This window comes from Boleophthalmus pectinirostris, unplaced genomic scaffold (genome assembly GCF_026225935.1).
Source record: "Boleophthalmus pectinirostris isolate CB_2022bp ecotype Guang Dong unplaced genomic scaffold, ASM2622593v1 HiC_scaffold_12, whole genome shotgun sequence".
NCBI lineage: Eukaryota > Metazoa > Chordata > Actinopteri > Gobiiformes > Gobiidae > Boleophthalmus > Boleophthalmus pectinirostris.
The window spans coordinates 14,151,302-14,178,103 of NW_026571018.1; the positions used below are offsets into that span (position 1 = coordinate 14,151,302).

Here is a 26,802-nt window from a genome sequence, read left to right on the forward strand (position 1 = left end):
TGTATGACCAAATCACAGGGTTTAAAAGTTCACGGCTCACGATTCATGTTCTCACACTATAAGAACTACTTCAACGGTGTGAAACCCTCACAAGAGGCGACTGGATTTCAAACAGCTTTGATATCCTTGCGACCTCCCTACTACATTGGGAGCTGGCGGTGAGTTATTAATCGGTTCTCGTTACCCCACTACACAAAGCACGACACAAGATTCAGCCAAAACTCGCTCTAATCGGGTGAAAAATCGGCTCCGAAAGGTCCAAAAATTGCCTGGCTTAAGGCACAGGCAAATCAGACTCACTTGTGATTGTACCTCTTTTTAACACTACGAAAGTTCAGAAAATTTCAGATAAGAGAGCTTTAAGAAGTAACAAAACATACCAGTCTCTTCAATGCTTAGACGTTATATATAAACAGACACAGCTAACGCACTGGATGCCTTATTCCACATAGGAAGTGAGCATGGGGGCACCTCCGGCTCCATCGACTCTCTCAGCAACTGCTGCAGTGAGCCTCGTCATTTTGGTTGTAAAATGTTTGTATTAACCTGCCCTACATGAGCCTAGTGTTTTTATTTTGCTATTTTGTTGGTAAGTAAAGATATGAACATGAATATCAGGCAAATCAGGTGTGTTCTTGCCCCAAGGCTGCAACAGGTTTGATTGACAACGTTGCTAAGTGGCTGTTCCCTGCTAAACCAGAGGTGTTGATGGTCAGAAGGGGCATTACTTTGAACAGCCTCATTATGTATTGGCTCTTTGGTTGCTATAATTCTGCCCTACAAAGGCAGAACACTGTAACATCATGCTTGGTCAAAAATGAGTTAATGTTTTTTTGGGGGTATTTGAGAGCTCCTTTATCATGTGAATAAATATTGTGAAAAATATTGAGCTCAAAATTGACCTTTGACCCTTATTTGGCAGTTCCTGTAATCTGCCTTTGTATCATGAGCCAAAAATAAGGAGTCGTGCAAAGGCAAAAGGCAATAACAGTGTATGTTTTGTATGTGATTTAGTTCATAAATATATTTTATTTTAAAATCCAATCTCTCGCCTCCTTCTTTTTGTTGCAGCCTTGGCACAGGGTCTTAACTCATTAAATAAATATCCCTTTGTATTCAGTTATGCTTCAATTATCTTTAATGTGAAAGTGTTTTGTGTATTTATTCATACTGTACATACTATACTGCAAAGTCACGTGTCTGTCAAACTGTTTCACTGTGTAAGTGTCGCCGCACGATCCTGATCAGCACTAAATAGGAAATCCAAAGCTCTTCTATATCATTTCAAACAAACACCACAATGACTCGAGCTTGGTGAGGTGTTTTTCTTATAATGGATGGAAGTCTGGGGAAAATCAAGTGAATAATGATCATGTCAGTTACTACCTTTAGTTTTTGCACGACTCCTTATTTTTGGCTTCTAATACAAAGGCAGAGTACAGGAACTGACAAATAAGGGTCAAGGGTTCTCATACAAATGTTTCTTCATTGTAGCAACTAGTGGTCAAATTTTGGGAACCCTAACTATTATACTTTTGTCTGGACAAAACAGAAACTTTGAAGTAATTTTTCTCAGTTTCACAGTCTGGCAAGTTAAGGTCTTTTGGCTTTGTAGGTTCAGAATACTCTGGGTAGGAATTCCAAATATGGAACTTGACTTGAAAACCTCGATGAGCTTCATTTGACTAGAGCCGAGCCGTATGGGTGACGTCACACTCCCTTTGCCTGCTTCTTTACGCAGTCTGTGCTTCAGTTGTTCTCATTTTACATCAGAATCTACTGTCATTCTTCCACCCAGTGTACACCTCCACCTTGTTTTGTTCATCGGGCTTTGTGACCAGTTCTTCTTAATCTAGCTCTCCCTCAGCGCAGAATGAACACGCGCTCGTTTGTGCCATCTTTCAGCTGGATGGAATAATTATGTTGTCATTTCTAGCGTGTCCCATAGCTGCAGACGGATGGCACTTGGCGGAGGGGTCGAGAGCGCGTGAGGGAAAACAAACAGCCATTACACTGTCACATCGCGCTCATCATCCCCACCATCAATTTCAATAAGAGCCCGATCTGTCTCCTGACGTTCCCCTTTGCATATCGACTTTTGGTGCAAATCAGCCAGCTTCGGCCTTTTAATGCACAAAACAGGATAATTGAAAGGAAAGAGTGCGCCGTGATGAAATGAGATGCCAGTTGAGTTGAGGTTAAATATGGACCTGAATTTCATATGTTAGTAAATAGTATTAAAAGAGATATATGTATTGTAATGGGTGATTTTAGGTCAGTTGTGAGAATAGTGTCAGTTTCATGCTTTGTAAAGGAATTCCATTGGCGTAAAGGTGCATTGTGTAACTTTTCTGGGTCTGTCAAATGTTTTTTCTCCATGGGGATGTTATTGCTTTGTCTGGAATGTTTTACAGTAGGGTATTGAACTTTTCTATCATCATGAGACCTAATTACAGGTCAGAATGCTTGTTTTGTGAGGTATTTTAGAGCTATAAAATCACCTGTAATGGAACAAATGTAAGACAGAGCTGTTTAATGTCATACTGTGGAACCTTCCAGGCAGAGCAAAGACATAACGATACACAAGCAGGTGACGGACGCCCAATCAAAAAGTTATACAGGCCACCTTTGTGGACTAACCCTAATCACTACATGCCAGACTTCACCCTTTAAAGCAGACATGTCAAACTCAATTTTATTTAAAATTTTGTTATTATTTTACATTACGCTTGTTCTGGATTCAGTGTTTAAGCAAAACTATTATTAAACATAATTTTAATAAGAAAAAGTTTAACATCATACCTCGAAAGAAGAGAAAACATGCAGATGTTGTTGTTTTTTTCAATTCATGTGTATTTTTTCAATAAATATTTAGTTTGACCCACGACTTAGTCCCATTTTTAAAATTTTGGCCCTCTGTGAATTTGAGTTTGACACCCCTGCTTTAGAGCAATACTTTCTGGAGGAAGCGCGTCGCTCCTGCATGATTCCACGGAAATAGAAAATTAGAGCCAAACTTTTTAATGGATGATTTTGGGGCAATAAAGTGTACATTATTTGGTACACACATTTAAAAGGGATGAGATGCAACTTTTCTGATCTTCGTGGAGTTGCTATGCCTTGAAAGCTCCACAGTATGGAGTCAGATCTGTGGAGAGGGGACTCCACTTCTAACAATAACAATGCATGGTTTTAAAGTTACACTACCAGACAAAAGCTTGGACTCATCTAGCAAAGAAATGTGCTCAAATAAATATGAGCTCAAGTAAATATTTTTAAACATATTTTATAGTGAGATTCCTCAAAGTCGTTGCTTTGTCGACAGCGCTGCAAACTCTTGGCCTTTTCTCATCGAGCTTTATAATAAAGCCTCCTGAAAAGGCTTTTACTTAACATGCCGAGGTCAAGAAATGCCAAAACTGTATAAAGCAGTGATCAAAGCAAAGAGAAGCTATTTTTCATTTTTATTTTGAGTCTTTTTTTTTTTTTTTTTAAATACATTATCAGTGTGTTTATTCATAGTTTTGATGCTTTGGTAATGAAAATAAAGAACAAAGTAAAACGTCCAAACATTTGACTGATTGTATTTCTGAGCAATACAAACAGCTGTCATTGAATCTACATGTAAGATTTAAAGCTGCACTGTGGAACCTTCTTGTGAAATGAATGATGGGACAAGACAAATGTGATTGGACACTGCTCTGGTGAAAGATGCATGTGTTAAAGAAGAAATGGTAAACACAAAGAACCACATGAGAGAAAAATGAAAATATTGTTACATTTGAATTATTTATTATCCAATCAACAGCAAAAGGGTTACTACATAGTACAATAATATATAAAAAAGAATGCAGGGTACACCAGTGAAACACTCCCATGAAATGTATGTTTTTAAATGTTTATTTTACATTTAAATTACAGGAAAGAAAACGCCAATTTTTTTGTTTTTTTTGAGCATTTTAGAATTATTAGCTGCTTGGCTGTTTGCTCGTAGCCGCTGTTTAATAGATCTGTTTTGACAAGATAGGTCCACTGTGTCTTCCTTGTGTCATTTTTCATCAAAATCATGTCAATTTTGTGTTTATTTTTTATTTGTTTTCAGCTAAACAAAAAAGGGGCTCTGACAGATATGTTCACAAACTCATTAAAACTTCACAAAGTTACAGTTATTAAAGTTCAAGTGAGTAGCTCAGCCAAAAAAATAATACAAATTTACTCAGGTTTTAGTTAAATAAATAATATTACTAAGTAGAAGTACACTGTAGTTGTCTCAAATAAGAGTAAAAAGTATTTGGGGAAACTAGGAGTAACTGTAAGGACAAAAAAAAAAAAAAAAAGACATCGCAATAGATTTACAATTTGTATAGAAACCACGTATTCGAGTCCCTGTTGCCATGTAGCATTGTGTACAGTTGTGTGCAGCTCTGATTCAGTCCGATAGACGCAATAACAATACTGCAATATAAAAGTTATCTAAGTTATTTTGGTAGCTTCAGCTTTTCGAGCAAAGAAAAAACACTTCCATTTTCGCTCTAGCGTTGCATAAAATCTTTAAAATGCAATTCAAGCTGTTGTGTCCGCCATCGCGTACACCTGTCTCTGTGCGCACCTGTAATATAAACCTGATATGGTTTCTATGGATACGATTGTTCTCTCATATATGCTGTCTCTTCTCATAGGAAAAGCCATAGATCAGGCGGTTAGAGCAGTTGTAGCCTTTAAACTGGCTTCTCTAATCAATCCAGGTTATTGCGATTTCTCCTGTACAGTAAGCCTGCATATGCGCTCGGAAATGTCACACCGAGAGGCAGTCATCCAAATAGGATTCAGGATTTATTATAGAATTGCACCCACAGTACTTGCTTACACTCTTGGTATGTAGTTCACAAATAAGACAATGCTATGAAAACGTGTTATTGGAGGAAAGAACAGAAATCAAATCGAATAATAATAAAGGGTTTGGTGCTGGAAATTGCGTCAGTCTTTGGGTTGTCTGTGCCTAAATTCATGCAAATTAATGTGTGGTTTTGTGATGTTACTGACAACAGAAAGGGGAAGTGTGCACTGTACCATGTGAGGAAAAAAGTAGCAAACGCGTTCTTAAATTTGCAAGCCAGAGTTTAAGTCCGGACAACGGGACCCAGTCTGGCTTTTTTTCCTCGTTTTGAAACATCTTAATTAGATCAGAAAACATTGTTGACACAGATTTTGTGAACAACTGTAAAGAACAAAACAAAGACAAAACACTATAAACTAGGAGAGACATTTCTAATTAATTACAACTTCATTTCCCTTTCTTAAAATAAAAATATTTAAAACTAAACACAAAATAAACATGGCAAAAAGTGAATATCAGGTTGAGTTGAAATGACGTGAATTCTGTTTATCTTAATTAACTTATTTCAATACATTACTTCTAACTTTAAGCCAAATTAGTTACTTTTTGGATAAGAAAGTGTCAAAGCCTCGTCAGTTCTCTGGCAATACCGGTTGTTGTGTTCTTAGGCAAGACACTTCATCCACATTGCTGAGTATGAATGCGGTGAGTGACTGGCAGCCTGTCAGTCTGTCCCAGGGCAGCTGTGGCTACAATACTATCTTACCATCAACACATGTAGAGTGAATGAATAATAGACGAAACTATAAAATGAGTCTGAGCGTCTGGAAAGGTTCCACATAAGACTAACGCATTCTTATTATTACTCATTTATTTTGGTAAATTGAATTTCTTATTTCACGCTAAACCAGTCAGAAGTGATTTCCACATCAGCAAATGGACCCAATCTCGTCCAACCTTCTCAAAACCAAGATAACAATCCAAATCCAAGCCATTTCAAGCTGGACCACATATTCACCTTTTGCAGTTAAAATAAAACAATTAAGTTATAATATTAGCATAATAACACAACTGCGATAACTCACTAGAGAGCGGAGAACCCAAATCCATGAAGGTCATAAACAAAGCTGCGTACAACAGCAGACTGAATGATAATTATTGTACATTAAAATCAGATCTGAGCCGCAGGGTAGCCTAGTTCCCTCTGCCTCGCCGTCTGCGTCTGACTTTGAGGTATTTAACATTCACCTCTCGTACTTGCAGTAAATTTGCTTTTTCCTGGAGTTGAGATGAATATGCAACGCTGCTAAAAAGTATCTGAAAACGGACTGCACATTTTAAAAACTCATGTTGTCTGAAACGTACCGAAAAAGAGACAACTCAGAATCATATAATTAACACTTATTTTAGGGTACACGTATTAATAACATATGTCTAGCTACTAATTTGCATGTATGTAAGTAGTTCATTTGCATGTTAAGTCATATTTATTTGGGCCTTATTCTGCATAATCTTAACCTTGTTGCTAATTAGATATTTCATTACATTTACTTTTAGTTTTATTAATTTAGAAATACATTTTTGTATTTCTGGATGTACCTGATTTTTCCCAAGTATATGAGCCAAATTTGTCAATATTGTACAGTACATGTTGTATAAACAGCTCTTGGTGTCAAAATATGACTGCTGTATGCTGCCTACATTTAATTAGAAAGCATTTTACTGTCCAATAATCAGGAATTATGTATTAGCATGCTAGTTGTGGTTAGCTTTACCATCATGGCAAAAGTCTGCTAATGTATATAGGATAGTATCATTTATTAATAATCAAGTAAATGTCAAATTAGCAGCAGAATAAGGTTTTAAAACTAGAGATGTGCTGATATAATACCGCCGATATTAAAAATGTTCATGGATCGGATATCGGTTCCCAGATATCGGTTCATTCAATATTGCACTTTGGTCTATAAACTGGTGTAATAAGACTATTTACTGGCCCAAAATATCTCATAATATTAAACTTATCACTTTAAATGATTTTTTTTTTTTTTTTTTTTTTTTTTAAACTACACGTTATCTGTGTGCAAAGGAAAAAAAAATCCTATAGTTTTCAGTCTCTGCTCTAGTATCGGTTTATATCGATTATGAGCAGATATTTAAAGCCAAAGTATCAACGTGGATATCGAAACAGAAAAAGCTGGATCGGTGCATCTCTAACATTAATAAAGGAGAGACAGACAAATTAACAACAATTTACAAACTTACAAGGATCCAAATTAGGAGCTAGTTAAAAGTTTTTTTTTTTTCCAAGTGTACCCTAAAATAAAGTTAAACATTAACAAAATCCATTCCAATGTCAACTATTTGTTACACCTTTGAAAACTTAAAAACAAAAAAGAAAAGAAACGAAACTTGAGTTATTCTTATTAAGTGGGTCAACATCATTGTGTAGTGGGTACTTCATGCCCTCTGTGCAACAGTTTGTGAATCCAGTTGGAGAAGAACAAAACAACTCTCTCTCGCTCTCTCAGCATTCAGGCATTCACTCATTTGTTCACATGATCACTCTTTCACTCTATCACTCTTTCGCTCATTCATTCATTCACTCATTCACTCGTCCATTCATCCATTCGTTCACTGGTTGTTGGATGGGTTCAGAAGCTCTGCAGCAGTAGAGGGAGCAGTGCTAGGAGGAGCAGACAGCTGGTGGAGTGAAGAGCCATGGCCCCTGCGCCCCCGTCCTGGACTGCTCTCGGACCTGCGCCGAAACACCAAAAATAATACAGAGATTAGACTTTATCTAATATCATGTCAGTATAGACCAATGTTTCTCAAATTGGAGTAAACAGATTACCTCAAGTCAAACAAAAACAGTACAGATTTGTATTACTGTTTTTGTCCTCTGTTGGGTTAATCATGATTTAGAACTACTTTAATCTTAGACCATGTTTAGTCTTAAAGGGACAATTTGGAATAGGATTTCATTTCCTAGTGAACCAGAGTGTTGGAAATGTGTGGAGACACTTTTAAAAAAAATACTCCATCCAGTCTTTGTATTTGCAGAGGTCGCTGGTGCTAGGCTAGTGCATGTCAATGGCCATAGTTATCCTGTCTTACCCACTCCACAAAACACCCAAAGCAAATCTATTATTCCGCCAGACTGTCGAAGTAAATGTCTGTGTTGATAGAAAAATGTTTGAAATAAACTCACCTTGCATCACATGTTGAGGGACTATTTTCTCAGCAGCAGCGGAATTTCACTTTTGCGGTAAGATGGGTACTACGTGATATCAATCCGCCGCTGCCAAGCTTTTTATCAGGAAAAATTACTCGCTGCTGCTGCTCAGACATAAATCCTTCAAATGCAATGTTGGTTTTACTTCTAAAATTATTCTATCAACACAGACATTCACATCGACAGTCTGGCGTAATAACAAACTTGCTTCAGGTGTTTTGTGGAGTGGGTAAGACTGTTTTTAGTGGCAGGCTAACTATAGCCATTGAAATGCACTAGCCTAGCACCAGCGACCTCTGCAAATACAAGGACTGTATGTAATATTTCAAAAAGTGTCTCCACACGTCTCCAACACTCTGGTTAACTAGAAAATAAGGCCTTGTGTCCAAAACTCTGGACTGTCCCTTTAATTTAGGCTTGATATAATCCAGGTTTTGATCTGGTAGTACTCGGAAAACCAAATATTATCTTAAATTTAGGTGGTATTTAGAGAGCAAAGTTTGAGAATCACTAGTCTAGACCCTTCCAGTGTTGGTTAACTGGTATCGGCCCAGTTTGAGTCCTAATATACATTTGATATGATTGTGTTCTAGTCCTGGTTTAGTCTTATCTTATCCCAGTTTTGATGTGGGAATTTTGAAAGTGTGATCGCACCTTTAGTCAAACAGTAAAACTTTGTGCACTATGACAAAACAAGCGTATTTTGTAATTAACATTTCTCAAAGCGGCATTAAGTAACTTTACTGGTGAAGAGTTCTGAAGCAATGACATTTTCGACAAACTACTAAAAGTTACGTAGTGCATCTTTAAATCTAATCTCCTGGAAGGGTCTATACTTGATAACAGTTCCGTCTGTAATGTGTGTGACTTTGTGATCATGTCATATTAAGAGTCCATTTGTGCAAACGTGTAGAGATTACAGACACATTCAACACTGTTTACACTTAGACGCAGGATTAAGCAGTTTGGATTACAGAGCTTTAGTCAGCAACAGTTTCTTTGTGGAGAGTTACTTTGAAAATGTCTTTCACAAATACATCTGATATAGAGAAACAAAATAGGTGAGTGTTATTTTGTTGGATCAGTATTTCATTAATTCGTTTCATTGTTTTCGTCTCCTGCGTTAAAGTGAAAGTGACTGGATCGTAAAAGTGTTTATATATGCTGCAAATAGCAAGTAGTTCCTTGTGAGTGAGCTTGTGAGTAACAGTAGCTGTTTTAATTAGCAATTACAGCTGCAAAGTATGCAAATGCTAAAATACTAGATGCACCTGCACGCTTCGTAGCTCCCCATCTCGACTGGGACAAGACTAGGCTAGGCTACGTTCAGACTGCAGGGCTTAATGCTCAATTCGGATTCGGTGAGGTCGTTTACATTTCCAATTAAATATGACTTGTATGTGATCTCCTAAATGCCCCAAAAGTGTCCCACATGTGCATTGAAGGACACAACGACGTCACCCGCAGCGAGGGAGCTCAGTGTTTACGGAAGTAGCCTAAACATGGAGGTGAGCATTGAGCGCTTGGAGATTTTAAAGTTACTCTCGAATCGGAGGATGTACATCTTATTTGTTTTAAGGAGGAGATTGAGAAGGACAACGTTTTTGGCCATGGCTTTTGTGGGGCAGTGGCAGCAATGTCCATAAAAAGGAACATATGCATGCAGAGTTGCAGCCAAGAGTGGTGGGATTGACATGTGCTTCACGGCTTCACCGACATCGAGTTCAGACACAATTTTCATATGACGAGAAGAAAGTTTTTGCACATTTGTAAATGCCAACTTGTACCACTCTTGCGGGAGGTAACACTTCTAGGCGGCCTATTTTATTGAGCAAACGTTTTGGCATTGGGCTGTATTGATCTCGCAACAGGTGCTTGTTACTGCACAAGAGCTGGCCAAACTGAAGTCGCATGTCAAAAGATCAGATATGTATGCAGCCTGAAGTGACCCAAATCAGATTTTTTCGCCCCTATGCGACCTGTATCTGATCTTTTAATGACAGTCTGAAAGACACAGATCCGATTATTTTGAAATGCGACCCAGGCCACTTGGATATGTGCTCCTAAAACCGATACATATCAGATTTTTTGACATGCGACTTCAGTATGAACAGACAGGTCACATTCATCGCACCTACATGTCAGGCTCAGAGTCTAGCCAATGGAGGGAAAGTGAGATTAGCAAATTCATTAATATTTGAGAGGATCGCTGTATTCAGGCCAAATCGGAGGGGTCTTATCGGAACCGGGCGGTTTTTGAAATAAGTGCCAAATAAATGCCCGAGCGTGGCTACAGGCGGTCCTGGCTCCAATGTCAACAAAAAATAAAGATCGTGTGAGCCAAATACAAGGAGACTCAAAGAAATGAAGCGGCTGTGGATGTGTAACATGCCCATTTTACCAAAACCTGGACTGTAGTTTGGGAGACAAGCCCAGTGTTTAGGCTACTTTCGTAAACACTGAGCGTCCTCGCTGCATGTGACGTCGTCGTGTCCTTCAATGCACATGCGGGACACTTTTGGGCTGTTTAAAGTTCACACTGGAGATCACATACAAGTCGCATTTAATTGGAAATGTGAACGACCTCGCAAAAAAAATCTGATTTCACCAAAAAATCAGAACTGAGCATTAACCCTGCAGTCTGAACATAGCCTTAGTGACTGTTGTTTGATCATGGTGTCTATTGATACTTTGCAGCTGGGGGTGTGATGCTAACTGAAAGCACTACTCTGTCTGAAGCTCTGTCAAATTAGACTTGAATCTGATCTTTATTTTAACACAATCTGATCAGAAAGAGCTGGAAATGTGCTGTTTAAACCCCTTTTGTTATGTTTTCAGATCATCTTAAAACTCTTTTTCTCTGCTAATGTTACTGAACATTCCACCAACTGAGATACATGTAGAACACCCCCAGCATGATGTCACTCCACAGTATCAATATCCCTAATTCTAACTACCTGTAGTCATTCTATTATTAGTCTAACTTTTGAACTTTTGAACACTTTTCATTTTCTGAAGCCAAAAACTCTATTTCTGTGACTGTCCTAGTTTGAGGTACGCACTGTCTGGAGATTGGGACCGGAGCTCTACTTTGAAGCCTGGAATACAAAGGCCACTCATTTTGTTCTTGGATCTCGGTGAGTTCACCAGTTTCCTTTGGGGCGTCTATCCAATTACTCTGCCACACCGTATAATCCCTAATCCGGCATAAGACTAATTAGAATAATGATGGAGACTCATTCAAATCAAAGCCAGTCTTACTTCTTCAGTTTGTCAGACAGACACAAAGTCACACACTGTTTCTACGAGTGAGATCACTTTGTACAAGAGACTGGGCTCACTGGTGATATGAGGAGATGTAGTTGGGAGCAGAGGTGGGTAGTAGCCAAAACCTGTTCTCAAATACAGTCAGAGTAAAAAAAGGAATAAAAAAAAAACACACTTAATAATAACTGCACTTTAATTGTTGTTAAAGAATGAAAAAAGTAAACAAACTCATGATGAACAAATAGTTTATGAAGGATTCAGGCTTAGTAAAATTAGAATTAAGGGGTTAGGAGTTAGGGTTATAAATTAAGTATTTACTAAGCCAGAATCATTGTTAATAAATATTTGTTCAGAATGAATTAAGTATTTGTTCATGCTAATAAGGCTAACTAATGTTTAGTTAATATAAAGTGTTATTAAAAAGGTATAAATGTATTTGAGAGACTAAAATTCTTAGGTGCATTATGTAACTTTTCGGGTGGAGGGTCCGTCAAATGCTTTTCTTCGTGGAGATGTTATTGCTTTGTCTGGAATGTTACACAGTATGGTATTAAACCTTTCTATCTTCATGGAAACCAAACCAGACCAAGTTACAGGTCAGATCTGTGGAGAGGCAAAGCCGCTCACAGTCAGAATGTATGTTTTTCTAGGTATTTTTGAGCTATAATACCACCTGTAATTGAATGTAAGTTAGAGCTGTTTAATGTCATATTGTTGAACTTTCCTGGCAAAGAAATGGTATATCTACAGAAACAAGGAGGCGACGGACCCCCAACCAAAAAGCACCTTGAAGACTAATTAAATGTAGTTATTAAGTTGAGTTACATTTGTACCTTTTAAGTAACTAAAAGGTACAAACGTAATTAGGAACACTGTTATCCTAGTCAGATCAAATCTTAAATTAACTGTCTGGACCCAACATCAGAGTTGAAGTAATTCAATTTTAATGTAATCAGAAGAAATGTAAGTAATAAGTAATGCACCAAATCTAAGAAAACAAAATTATATCTGGAGTCAGAGTAAATATTTGATCACTTATAGACTCACTCACAGTAGGAACCAAAATGTTTACTTAAGTATGGATGTACACTGTAAAACACTATATATTTCTCAAGTAAAAGTAAAAGTATGGTGTCTAAAAATGACTCTGATTACAAATATATTCAAGTTAATGTTTTTAATGAAGCTAATTAAGCACGACCCACCTCTGACTGGGAAACAAAACACACATATAAAGCAAGTGCTAGTAGAGTTACGTTACACAATTGTCAACATGAACCACAGAAATGGAGGTTATACTTACATAGGGAGAAGAGCATGCAAATGAATTCAGCCATGTCACAGATGCACGGTTAGGAGTGAAGAGGACAGATATGAAACATGGTTAGCATTGACCATTTTCACAAAGATTCAGTTAACCAACCCCCATTTCAAAGTTCCCAGTTAGTATTAAGATGTCATGACAGTCCGATTTAATAATATCCCTCCTCACTTAACGCTTAACTCGTGTCTAGTTTGTGAAAATGGCAATGTGGTCCAGTTATGAGCCCCCATGCAGATAATATTACGACCCACGGCGACGAGGACCATGCTAGGGCGGGATACTAACCTTGCAAGAGCGTTGAGCTAGTGGGTTCAATTACCACTACTGTAGAGGGACAAATGGAACAAAGCAACATGTGAAAACAGAGGCGCGGAAATCACAGAGAAAGAGATAAAAGAGTGCTCAATGCTAAAGAGATGTCGGTTTTCTATTAGACTTTATTACTGTCAAAATATAACTCTATCATGTGTTAAAGTATAAGTGTGTATTTGAATTTATTATTACCATTTATATTGTTACTCTGTTATTTTTATATATTGTGATGTGTGAGCTGCTGTGTTGAAATAATTTCCCTTGTGGATCAATAAAGTTTGTTTAAGTGAAAGTCATTCATAAATTCAAGTGCAATTTGAAAGCTTGGTTATAAGATTAGGTTGCACTATATAAGAGACAAATATGATATTAAAGGGACAGTTCAGAATTTTGGACATAGGACCTGATTTCCTAGTGAGTCAGAGTGTTAGAGACGTGTGATGACACTTTTTTGTCAATGGCCATAGTTAGCCTTACCCACTCCACAAAACACCCAAAGCAAATCTATTATCACGCCAGACTATTGATGTAAATGTCTGTGTTGATAGAATAATGTTTGAAATAAAAAACCTTGCATCACATGAATCATTGCATGCTTGAGGGACTATTTTCTCATATATCAGTCCGCCGCTGCCAAGCTTTCTATCAGGAAGTACAACTCCCTGCTGCTTCTGCTCAGACATAAATCCTTCAAATGCAAGGTTGGTTTTACTTCTAAAATTATTCTACCAACACAGACATTCACATCGACAGTCTGGCGTTATAACTGTTTTGCTTCGGGTGCTTTGTGAAGTAGGTAAGACTGTTTTTAGTGGCAGGCTAACTATGGCCATTGACATGCACTAGCCTAGCACCAGCGACCTCTGCAAATACAAGGACTAGATGGAATATTTTAAAGTGTCTCCACACGTCTCCAAACTCTGGCTCACTAGGAAATAAGGTCCTATGTCCAAAATTCCGAACTGTCCCTTTAAAGGTCCGATATTACGCAACTTGACTCTTGTGAGCTTCAGACTTATAATGTTGTTACCTCGTCAACAACATATCCAGAGTTGTTTTGTTTCATTCACACATGTTTGAGTTATATTATTAGTCTGTCTACACCTCCAAAGCTCAAAATGACGCTCTGTTCCACCTTGTGATGTTATGAAGTGTTAGTTTTCAAGGTAACACCTACTACTTTTTACCTTTTGTTCACCAGAGATTGACAGTTCCAGGGCTGAAATTATCCAAATGATTCTAGTGAAGGTGTATGAAGTTTAAAAACACAATTTTTCAATTCAGAGAGAAAAACACAGCCTCAATACGCAGAGTTTATGTGTTAAACATGTGTGAATGAAACAAAACACAAATCCAGGTATGTTTTTGATGAGGAAACATTATAACATAAATTAGAAAATAGCGTAATATGGGCCCTTAAATACACGTATACTTAAAACTTCAATAATTTACTATATCATGTCAAAAATAAGACGTTCATGCAGAGACTAAAGCATGTCCATATCAAGGCTAAATTTATATTATATTATTAAAACAACTAAAATATGACTTGTTAACTTTAACAAACTAAGCGCAAAAAACACCACATTAATGTGATACAGATATTTTTGCAACCTCATGCATAATATAAAACTTAATATTAAAAGATGTCATCAATATTTTTACACTGCATTTCTTTTAATGACTTTTGCAGAGCTGTGGAGAGAACTCACGCTCTAATAGTGCACTGTATAATATTCTACAGGGAAGGAAAACAAGATCAAAACACACGCTAACATCATACATATATACATACATACAGGAACAGCCTGTATACAGTAAACCCCCTGATCGAGCTTTAATAACTTTGTTATTATGTTTACATTTTTCACTGTTAGTCATTATGACGATGTAGGAGATTAATTCAATGTGTTTTCCCGTAGATCAAAATAGCCTAATTGACAATCTGGGCTATAGGTTGTGCTGCTTTGTTGTGTTAACTACAGTATGTAACTTTTCTGTGGTTGCTTGTCTCCATGGAGATGTTCTTGACAATACAATTAAATAAAATACATGAATAAATACTACTTGTTCTGCTTGTCTTGTCCTTGTCTCAATGCTGAAAATAGGATAAATAGCAATGGCATCTCCATGGAGAAAAGTTACACGTATTTTCCACACTATAGGGCGCAATTAAAAGCCTTTAATTTCATCAAAAAAATGACTGTGCGCCTTATAATCCAGAGCTCCTTATGTATGAATTTATTCGGGTATCTTAGTGCGACTTTAGTAAACTACAAAGCCGCACCACTTGCAGCATTACGGCTCCCGTAGTCAGGAGCATCGCGGAGCAATACATACTGTGATTCCTTTTAATATTAAAATGCACCTGTCAAGCGACACGCTTAAAACGCCCACTTTAAAATCAAGTCTATTATAAAGTTAAACTACGAGCTGCGTGGGAACAATGAGAGAAGGAGAACACACATTCACCAAGACAGGGAGACGGCGCCGAGCGACTTGCGCCACGATCTGCAGATGGATCGTGGACACCTGGGCTAAGGATCTGTATCACCTGTGGTCTGAGCTTTCACCAAGACCGTAATCATCACTGAACTGCCAGGGAACAGTAACCACACTGACTCGGATAATGACAAGAGGGATGTGGGCGTGCTGGACGCTGTAATTGCCCAACTGTTTGAACAATTATTGTGAATACACAATTTAGCGTCTCAGACAGTATTTTTTACGAATTACAATTGAACAAAGTTGAGAGTTGACTGACTTATCTTACTGTTGTGTTTCATTTAATAGTCCGGTGCGGTTTATATGTGAAAAAAGTTCGAAAATAGACCATTCAATGACACCTTATAATCCAGAGCACCCTATAGTGTGGAAAATACGGTACATAGTAAACCTTTAAACTCAAAGTGGAGTTCAGCTGAAACATCTATGTCAGGCTCAAATCCAATACTCACCGTAGAGCAGAAAGTTTGTGGAGGAGAAGCCCAGTTTGTTGTTGGCCACACAGGTGTAGTTGCCGTAGTCTCCCTCAGACACGTTAAAGAAAGTCAGTTTGGACAGAGAGCCAGAGCTCACGATCTCCAGACCGTCCAGACCATTCACGATTCTGTGGGGAGGAAATGCAATTCAGTTTATTTTTGTAAAGCCCAAGTCATCTCAGAGTGTTTAGAAAAAGTGTTGATTTAAAGGAAGTTAGAAAATGAAACCATGAAACCGACACTGGACAATAACTAACAAACACTAAAGATTACAGACTATAATTTTTTTATTTATCATTTTCAGAGCCTTTTTTTTTTTTTTTTACTCTTTGCAAAATTATTCACACAACTATAGAATGAACAACAAACTAATGAATTAGAGTGAATTAGAGTGTTTGAAAAAGTTAACTTTGTGAATAAAACAACAAAAAAACTCTTGTAAAAACACTTAAGATTAAAATTAAAGATCATCAGATTTATAAACTTTAGGCCTGTCATGATAATTACTATATTGACTTTAGTACTCATTTAGTATATGAAAGATCAAACAATATCTTTTGGGGTTTAATGTTTATTATGTGTACATGTTCTTTGCAGTACTGGACTTTTTGATCAGATTTAAGTCACAAAAAGCTAAATTAATAACTTCAATGCCTCATTACAGATGCAAAGTGTTTCATTATGCTATTTATTTATTCCAAAGCATGATTTTTATAAAGAATATTGTGCATTTTTTCTGGTTTAAATCTGCTCTAGGGTTATTGTGTTAGTGGCATAAATGAGTTTCAGTATTATCGTTTACTGACTATATATCTGTGTGTGTGTGTGTTATCATGACAGACATCATCCAGACACTGTTCGGAGAATGCTACAGCAATTTTAGACGTGTAGTGTGAGGGCGTCAGATCTGTACAACCTGTATCACACACTTTCTGATGGTCTGACAGTGAGGTAAATCCAATAAATGTGCACAATATTACACAATCATTTTGCACAGTTCTCAAATCTGTGCTTGATGTTGACGTTGACCTCAAAGTGTCTGACTGAAAACCTGGTTCACAAAGGTTTTCACACTACGTTATGGTTTCTAGTGCTTCTGTGTCTGTCTATAAGATATCTTCATTGTGATCCCTGTGTGTTCATATACGACTGCTGTGTGTTCAGAGTGTTTCTCATAGTCTTTGACAGTGAAGGTTTTGGAAAAGTGATGGTTGAGTCAATAGTTTTGTACATGAATATTTCAGGAGAGAACAGATGGTGCTTCATGTTTGTTTTTACACAAAACAAAATCATTTCTATTCAACTAAATATTTTATCAGGCTCGATTTCAGAGCACAGAGAGATACCATGGGGTCACATTTTACAGTACAGTAATACCCCTTGTTACTGAAAAATTGTAGGTGATTGTATTGTTATATCACTGCGGTTAGTCCTAGTTAAGTCCTGCATTTATGGCTGGGGAATATGAAAGAAAATACAAATAACAAGCAAATAAAATAACATTTCATTTAAATTTTGTTTAATTAAAATGGTGTTTTCAATATAAATTCTTTGAACATAAACACAATGATGTTAACACTGCAAAAAACAGCATCTAGTCAAGTTAAGATGACTTGATTTAAGAGACTTTTATCATGATTTGAGTAAATTTCTCTTGACAAGTAAAATTATCTAACGACTTTTTGTACTTAAAATATGAAAATACAATTGCTCAACCTAAAATAAGAAAAACAACAACTCTTTGCACTTAAAATAAGAAATTAAATCAAATGTTGCTTGATTTAAGAAAAACACACTTATTCCATTCGTAGATAATTTTACTTGTCAAGTTGAACCTACTCAAATAAAGTAAAATGTTCTTAATTTAAGTTATTTGAACTCAACTAGACATTGTTTTTTCCAGTAAAAAATCTGAACTCCAAACCACATGCTCTACTTCTACTTGATTAATATGACCAAAGGTGGTGAGTGACAATTAGAGAAGACAAAATCTCAATCCTTTTTATATTACTGATACTTCACAGTGACATCACACTGGGGGTGTTCTACATGCATGCCTATGGTGAAATGATCAGGAGTTACCACAATGCACACACTTGCATACGCTGCCAAGTTTTAAAATAGTCTGAAACATCACATTTGCAGGAGCCTGTGATCACTGAGTCACGTTCATGATCCTGTTTATGTGTTTGGTTTTCGACACAAAGGTGAGAGTAACTGAAAAAAACTGTGTTAACTGTCTTGTAACTGTAATGTTATTTGACAGGAACTTGTTTAAGCACAAATCAGTTCACCTGCAATTCCAACTCAGATAAAAGTTTAACTTGAGTAACAGAGCTTCAGACAGAGCAGGGCCTTTAGTTAGCGTCACATCCCCAGGGAATGTTAATGATGTCAGCTGCAAAGTATCAATCAATTCAAGTTTAGTCCTGATGGTACTTTTAAATACTCTAAGACATGATTTGGTGTAAAAGGTTACCTACTTGCAAACATATGGACCATAGACTTCCATGCACTCACCTCCTTTCATCTTTGTACCACTCGAAATCGGCCTCGGGCACCGCGTCCGCCTCACATTCCAGGACCCCCCTTTGCCCCAGGGTCACGCCCACGTCTCTGCCCTCCAACACCGTGGGGGCATCTGTAACACCGGGGGGCACAAGAGAGCACACACGTCAGGGCGCCATGGCAACAGAGGGGCAGCCGAACAGGTTCTATTTCCTTCTGGGATACCTGGACACTGATGTTTAACACTCACAATGGCAACTTTTTTTTTTTTTTAATTATTATTCTTTTTAAGCAATAATAAGACATACTTAAAGGGACAATCTGAAATTTTGGACATAGGACCTCATTTCCTAGTTACCCAGAGCATTGGAGACGTGTGGAGACACTTTTAAATATTCCATCCAGTCTTTGTATTTGCAGAGGTCACTGGTGCTAGGCTAGTGTATGTCAATGGCCATAGTTAGCCTGCCACAGTCTTACTGACTCCTTTCTATCAGGAAGTACAACCATGGATCTAAATCCTTCAAATGCAAGGTTGGTTTTACTTCTAAAATTATTCTATCGACACAGACATTGATAGTCTGGTATAATAATAGATTTGCCTCAAGTGCACTTTGGAGTGGGTAGTGGCAGACTAACTATGACCATTGACATGCACTAGTCTAGTACCAGAGACCTCTGCAAATACAAGGACTGGATGAATATTTTAAAAAAGTGTCTCCACACGTCTCCAACACTCTGGCTAACTAGGAAATGAGGTCCAAAATAACAAAATAATGTCCAAAATTCTGGACTTTCCCTTTAAACCTCCATACTTGGAGTTGTATTTAGTTTCATTCACACATGTTTGAGTAACCCTTTATTATTAATGTCCAAAGCTCAAAATGCTCCACTTTGTGATGTCATGTTTTTTAGTTTTGTTTGTTTTTTTTATTTAACAGATACCTTTTTCATTTTGTTCAGTAAAGATTGGCACTTCCAAGGCTGAAATCATCCAAATGATTCTAGTGAAGATGTATGGAGTTTAAAAACACAGAGGAGCACTTCCCATATCATTTACCACATGACATCACAAGCTGGACCAGAGTGTTTTCTGTTTGAGAGAAGAACTCAGGCTAAATATGCAGGATTTGTGTGAGAAACAAAACACAACTCCAGGTATGTTTGTGATGAGAAAACAAGATTATAACATAAATAAATAGCGTAATCTGGGTCATTTAAAGGTGCAGTATGCATCTTTTTCTTTTTGCTTGTTTCCATAGAGATTAGAGCTGCAAGAAAGGATTAGGATCAATTAGTTGTGATTAACTGATTAACTTAATGGAGAAATGATGGCGATGTCATTGCTTTGTCTTGAGTGCTCCACAGTATGTTATTAAACTTAGCTATCTCCCTGGAGACAAGAAGGTAGTGGCACAAGATCAAGTTACAGCTCAGATCTGTGGAGAGGTGATCCCACTCAAAGTAAGGATTCATGTTTATTTTCTGAGGAATAAAACAGGTCACTATATTAATCAAATAAATCACTACAAATCACTATATAGACAAATTGTTAATAGAAACAAGCAGGTGGCACGCCCTCCACCAACAATGTTACACAGTGCACCTTTAAGTTGCCTTGCCCAAGGACACAACCACATTTAAAAGGTTAAACAGAAACGCAGCAATAGTTAGAATTAATTAGACTCCTACATTTCTATAAACTTAGTAATAGTGTATATTCTTGCAGAGAGAAAAAGACACTTCCTTTTATTTCAAAAGTCAAATGTATTTAAACGCTTGAATGATGAAATTATTATTTTAGATACAGCCTTGACAAGATCTTTCACAGAGATAAAAGGAGCGTGCAGAGAAAAGCAGAAATGTCAGAATGTCAACCACAGACAAGCAGAGTTTTTTCACTCTGTTAATTAACTTCACTCAGGCTCAAATGGAGACGCTGCTTCAACTGATTTTTCTGCATTTAGGAAATATTTAAACAGACAGAGCCTTGGTGGTTTATAACTAGCAAATGTTTAAAATGATCTGGGCATTTAAATATCCAGAGGCCAAAACAAGCTAAAAATATACTGCAGAATATATTAATTAAAAGTATGTGCCAAAATCCAAACAAGTAATTTTTTTGTCACTGGGAACATCATCATTAGTTAAAGGTGTACTGTGTAACTTTTCTGGTAAAGGATCCACCACCTGCTTGTCTCCATGTAAATCTTAATGCTTTGCCTGAATGTTCACAGTCAACTTTTCTATCTCTATTGAGACAAGCTGCCAATGCCACCAGGCCAAGTTATGGGTGAGATCTGTGGTAAGGCAAGCCAATCTGTGTATCATTCACTCATTCGTTTTCAAGACAAAACCAAAAATAAGAAAACAAACAAACAAAAAAAAAAACAACAACAATTTTCTTCATTACGTGTCTCCACAACCAAAATGAAAAAACAGATAACGTTTCCCGTTTCTGTGATTTAAACTACGATGCCAGACTTTTACGCTGCATACAGGACCAAACCAGGTCTGAACCAGGACTAAAACAGGACTAAACCAGGAATGAGTGTTGGGATGGACCCAGAGATGAGCCTGCTTAGACTGTCAAGTGATCAGGACTGAGACTGGGACCCGACCAGGACCGAGAGAGGGACTAGATCAGGACCAGACCAGGACTGAGACCAGGACTGAGACCAGGACTGAGACCAGGACTGAGACAGGACTGAGACCAGGACTGAAACTGGTTTGGTCCTGGTTTAGTCCTGGTTTAGACCTAGTTTAGTCCTTGTTCAGTTCTGGTTTAGACCTTTTTTAGCCCCGTTTTAGTCCTGGTTCAGTCCGTATGCAGCGCAAAAGTCCAGCATCGTACGCCATGGAAATGGGAACCGGCCGTTATATTAACACAAAATTGAAAACTGAAAAAACTAATTGTTATCCATTTTTTCATTTTGGTTATGGAGACAAATAATGAAGAAAATAGTTGTTTTTTCTTATTTTGGTTTTATTTTGAAAACAAATGAACGAATGATACACAGATTCAAGCCCACCCTCCAGTAAGAATGTATGTGTATTAATGTATTTTTGTGCAATAAAACACGTTATTGAATAAATATGGGTCATAAGTCTAATGCCATACGCTGGAACATTCCTGGCAACCCTAACCCTGGCAAACATACAGTAGTGTAACCTCAACCTGAAAAAATTGCGCAGTGCACCTTTAAAGCAACACTGTGCAGGATTATGGAGATGGCAAATTACCTACATGATTCTATGGAAACAGATACAGATACAGATCTCCATGATGACAGAAACATTTTATGCAATACTGTGGAATATTATAGCCAAAGGAGCAGCATTGCCATGGAAACAAGCAAGAGGTGATCCTTCTCCAGGCCGCGTAAAATCAGGTTTGTGGAGATGCAAGCCCATTCACTGATAGGGCAACATGTTTTTCTCACAGCAATACAGCCATCGACAATAACTACAAAAAAAAAAAAAAAATCAACATGCTTTTTATTTTAGTAGCTTTTTTTTTTGGCTAAAAAGTTCAGCGGTGAACTTTCATATATGGATTTTGGACTTCATGGAGATAAAATCAGTGCAGCAATGGGCTTCACGAAATCCACAAAGCCAAACCTAAAAACATTTTGGTATCAAGTATTGGTATAATTTCACTAACTTTGAAAGAGTTCTACCTTCTGTGGGAATGCCTTTGCTTTTATTTCATGTACTTTTAGAAACTCTAGCTTAAAAAAAAGAAACATGCTTTGAAACAAACTGCAACTCCTCATCCTAATAATTCAAGTGGATTCAAGTCATATTAACAATCCATTCTTTAGTGTTGACCATATTGAAGAGTATAAATTGAGTCGACGCTAGCGCAAAATAAATGAGGGCTTAGTGTTATAAATGTGTTATGAAAGTAGGCCTTTAACGTTTTGGTTAAGTTACACAATGGACCTTTAACATCCGGTTGAAACCTCCATACTCACAGTTAACAGTGATGTCCACAGTCTGCGCGTCCGTTTCGATGTCATTCACGGCCGTACACTCGTAGGTCCCTGCCCTCTGTCTGCTGATGGACGGGATCTCCAGGTACTCATCGTCTGACCCCACATCACCTGCAACACAACCCACAAACAAGAGGGTCAGCCTGGGGTAATGGGACCAGAGCACAGCCACTAACCTCCACTGTCAACTCGGCTCAGTGCCCCCCCTGACCTGTGCTAATGACTGGGAGAGAAGAGGTGTGGAGGGGGTGGAGGGTATGAGAGAGAGAGAGTGAGGAAGGGAGACGGATCTGTTCAGGGGACTTTTGACAGTAAGAGAAAGTAGACAGAACGAAGCAGGAAATGTGCTAAAACACTTTAAAGGTTCTATATTATGCAAAATTTACTCTTTTGAGGTTTAAGACATGTTGCAATGCTGATACCTCATCAAAAAACATTAGTGCTGTAGTCAAGAGTGCACGAATTGAGACAAAGACCTGTCTGAGACCACGAGGTCCCGAGACCATGACAAGACCAAGACCTTGAGACAAGACTGAGACTTTTAAAGGCCAAGACTGAGACAAGACCAAGATCACGGCCCATCAAGACCAAATCAAGACCATCTTTGTCATTTCCTACATGTATTTGTATTTTACAGTTATTTTGGCACATTTATATCAGTGTTTTTATTAATCTATCTCCATTTGATCTGGTTAATGTTCATTTAGGCTTAAATAAGACAAGCAAACTCTTTTGGACCCTGACCCACAGTTTGATCCGACATCCATTGGGACTTTACAGAAAACAAATTCAAAGTGAATGAAGTGTTTTTTTTGTTTTTTTTTGTTTTGTTTTTTTCAAATTCATAACATTTACTGTTATATTATCTTACTGGTTTTGCAGTTTTATTTTGCAGCCTCTGCACATTTACCGGCCATAATGAAATATGTTCGCACTCGTCGAGTGTCGTGTGTTTTGAGTCCCAGACAAGACAAGACCAAGCTCCACCAAGCCTGAGACAAGATTGAGTCCAAAGGCGCTTGAGTCCGAGATGAGACGAAGATCGCAAAAAAGTGGTCTCAAGGCTGGTGTCGAGACCAAGACCAGTCTCGCATACTACAACGCTAAAAAACATACCCACAAACTGTGTTTTGTTTCCATTCACACATGTTTGCGTAATCCTGCATTATTAACCCTCTCAGGCTCAAATTCATTTTTAGTATCAGGAAAAATCTGATATTTGGGGAAAATTATAATATGGAGTAGTAATATACAATCCTGACTTTTTTAACCTTGGTGAACAAAAAAAGTATTTTGCACTTCTGGCAGGCCGTTTGCATGGAACCATTCTTGCACAGTCTGCATCGTCCACGTTTATCAGCATGGATGGGAGAAAAGGCTCCTGAGTAAAAAAAAGCTCATAAAATATGGATGTGGAGTAAGTAGGTAATTGGAATTTAGCTGTTGCAAATCTGCAACGCTTTCCTGGAGAGGGATAAAATGTCTTCATATCTAAAGATCAAAATGATCTGTTCCACCTAGTTTTCAAGTTAACAGCTACCTTTTTCCTTTTTTTCAGTAGAGACTGGCAATTCCAGACCTGAAATTATGCAAATGATTATAGTGAAGGTGTATGGAGTTTAAAAACACATGGAGTTTATGTGTTAAATATGTGTGAATGAAACAAAACACAACTCTGAGTGTGTTTTTGATAAACAACATTACAAAACACACTTTTTTGACCATTCAACCATGCTATACTGTTGTTCCCCATCAAAAATTATTAGTTGTATTTTGCTGTATTCACGTTTGTTTCATCCATTCACATATATGCGTGTTTAGTTGCATCATAGACAAAACTCTGAACTTTTCATGTGCAGTTTTTAAATGTGAAATAATTATCCCAAGGTGACCAAAAAACATGTTGCAGGAATTCTAATCATTTCGCCACTGTGTAAGAAACTTAACCAAAAAAGAAAAGCAGTTTCACCAAAATCAGAATACTTGATTAATTCTCAAGGGAAATTGTGTTCTGGTCCCAATTCCTCAAATGGTGACAGTGCCCTCCACTAATATAGGCATCCTTGGCAAATATTAGCCCAAAAAAGGTAAATTAAAAGAATAAAATAAAACTAATGGATGAGATGGAATGGTAAAAAGTATTCAAATGAAAAAGAAATTGTGAAACATGCAAGTCAAGGTACAAAATCTAAATCAAAAGAATGTAACAGTAACGGTAAGCTAGTAATTTTTTTTTACTTTTTTCATAGTGAGTAGTTCATAGCAAAGCAGAAACTCTAACTCTGGAACTTTTCTCCAAAATGTTCCACAGTATGCCATTAAACATATCCATCACATTTACTTTAGTATGGGTGCTTTTATTGCTTACACTGGAAAAACACCTCCATGTTTTCATAGAAATACAAAAAGGTGGAACACTCCAGGCAAAGCAAAAACATCTTTCATGTGGCAAACATATTACTCTGTTTTCTGATCTATGTTATAATGTTGTTTCCCTATCACAAACATACTTGGTTTAAAAAACAAACTCTGCATATTTAGGCTGAGTTCTTCTCTCAAACAAATAAACACTCCACTTTGTATATCATGTGGTAATACAGAAATTGCTCCCCTGTGTTTTTAAACTCCATACATCTCACTACAATCACTTGGATAATATCAGCCCTGGAACTGCACAGCTCTGCTACCTTAAAGATAAAAATTTAGTTAGTTAACTTTAAAACAAAAACTTTTAAAATCACAAGGTGTAAGAGCATTTTGAGTTTTAGAGATACAGACAGACTAAAAATAACATATTATTCAAACACATGTGAATGAAACTACACAACTCTGGATATGTTTTTGCTTAAGTAACATTATAGCGTGCTTTGTTTCCCAAAAGACTGGGTCGCAACCCTCAGGTGGGTCACAAGAGATTTTTTTTTGGGGTCTCCTTGTCACAATCTGCATGTAGGTCTGCAATATACATATACATACATCTCTGCACACCCCCACTCCACACTTCTTCAGCAACCAGTATTCTGAGGGAAACACTGATTTCTGTTTTTCCTTGTTTAAAACTTGAGTACCGTATTTTTCTGACTATAAGGCGCACTTAAAATTCCTCAATTTTCTGAAAATTGAAAGTGTGCCTTATATATTAATTCTGGTTGTATTTACTGACCTCTAAGTCAAGGAACAAGGAGCGAGCTGTTTATTTTCAGCGCTTAATGTTTATGCAAATTAGTCATGTGGTTTTAAGTTTTGTTTCTGTAAAATGTAAACAAATATGCGTAAAGCTGCATTAAACACATTATTGCTCAATGTATATTTGAGACCTCCTTGTAGGAAAAAAAAAATCTCAAGTCACAAGTGTCATCTGTTTTGCTTAAGGCGCCTTATAATCCCTCGTGCCTTTTGCATGAAAATAGACCAGATAATTCAACTTACTGATTTCGCCTTATAGTCCGCAAAATACGGTAATTAATGTTCAATAATGGTCACAAATTAATTTTGTGATTTACGAATAATGTCTATTGACTTGGGTCACGAAGATTTGTGACTTTTAAAATATGAGTCCCCAGAAAAAAGAAACACTGGGAAACACTGCCTTAAAGCACACACACGAGTCAATTTTCCATAACATAGGACCTATAATAAAAAAGAGATGCAAAAAGAACAGCATCTAAATGTCACGTATCCACTACATCTTTACCATTAAACCCCTTCAGGCAACAGCAGCGTTGACGCAGACTACAGCACACGTCTCCCTTTCTTCCTGACATGACATTGAACATGACAGTTGAAATTCACACGGTTACATGTGTGCAAAGCTTAGCCAGGTAAATACCAGCTCTGAACGTGGATCTCCTGAAGCGCTTCTATTGTTCCTTTCAACACTTTACAAAGCCCTGTTCCAGCTCTGACATTTCTCCTCTGCTCATTACAACTACAGGGTGATTAGTGCTTTGTGCCACCCGCTCTCATTATCAAACGCCTGTCACAACTTCTCACATCCTGCCTCCTCTCTGCTCGTCGGCGAATCTGAATTATGGATATGGAGTATTTGGGGATTAAGGCTGAGCAATTTGGAAAAACAAATAAAATAAACGCTTTACTCAGGTAGTACTAACTAGGTACATTTGCCGCTTTCTGGTCAAAAAAATCTAATTCTAAGCGTGTGCTGCCTTCAGTGGCCAGTGCGATTTTAAATAGTTGGTGATATCACATAAGACTGCTGATTACAGACACCGGGATAGATAAATAGATAGATGGATAGATTGATTGAGGTCCACAAAGATAGAAAAATGTCATGCCATACGGTGGAATCTTATAACCAAGGGAAGAACATTTCCCAAACAAGC

The 26,802-nt window shown here is 37.4% G+C and overlaps 1 protein-coding gene across 1 annotated transcript in view; it reads right to left on the bottom strand.

The window, feature by feature from the left end:
- Nucleotides 1–7,338: 7,338 nt before the first annotated feature.
- The window catches only part of ntm (neurotrimin), a 225,362-nt gene continuing 205,898 nt past the window's right edge, over nt 7,339–26,802 (bottom strand). The window contains exons 4-8 of the mRNA XM_055148571.1: nt 22,442–22,570; nt 18,477–18,597; nt 15,933–16,084; nt 12,949–12,984; nt 7,339–7,595 (exon numbers count right to left, since the gene is read on the bottom strand). Coding sequence (XP_055004546.1) covers nt 7,492–7,595; nt 12,949–12,984; nt 15,933–16,084; nt 18,477–18,597; nt 22,442–22,570 — 542 coding nt within the window. The 3' untranslated portion in view covers nt 7,339–7,491. The remainder of the gene's footprint in view (nt 7,596–12,948; nt 12,985–15,932; nt 16,085–18,476; nt 18,598–22,441; nt 22,571–26,802) is intronic.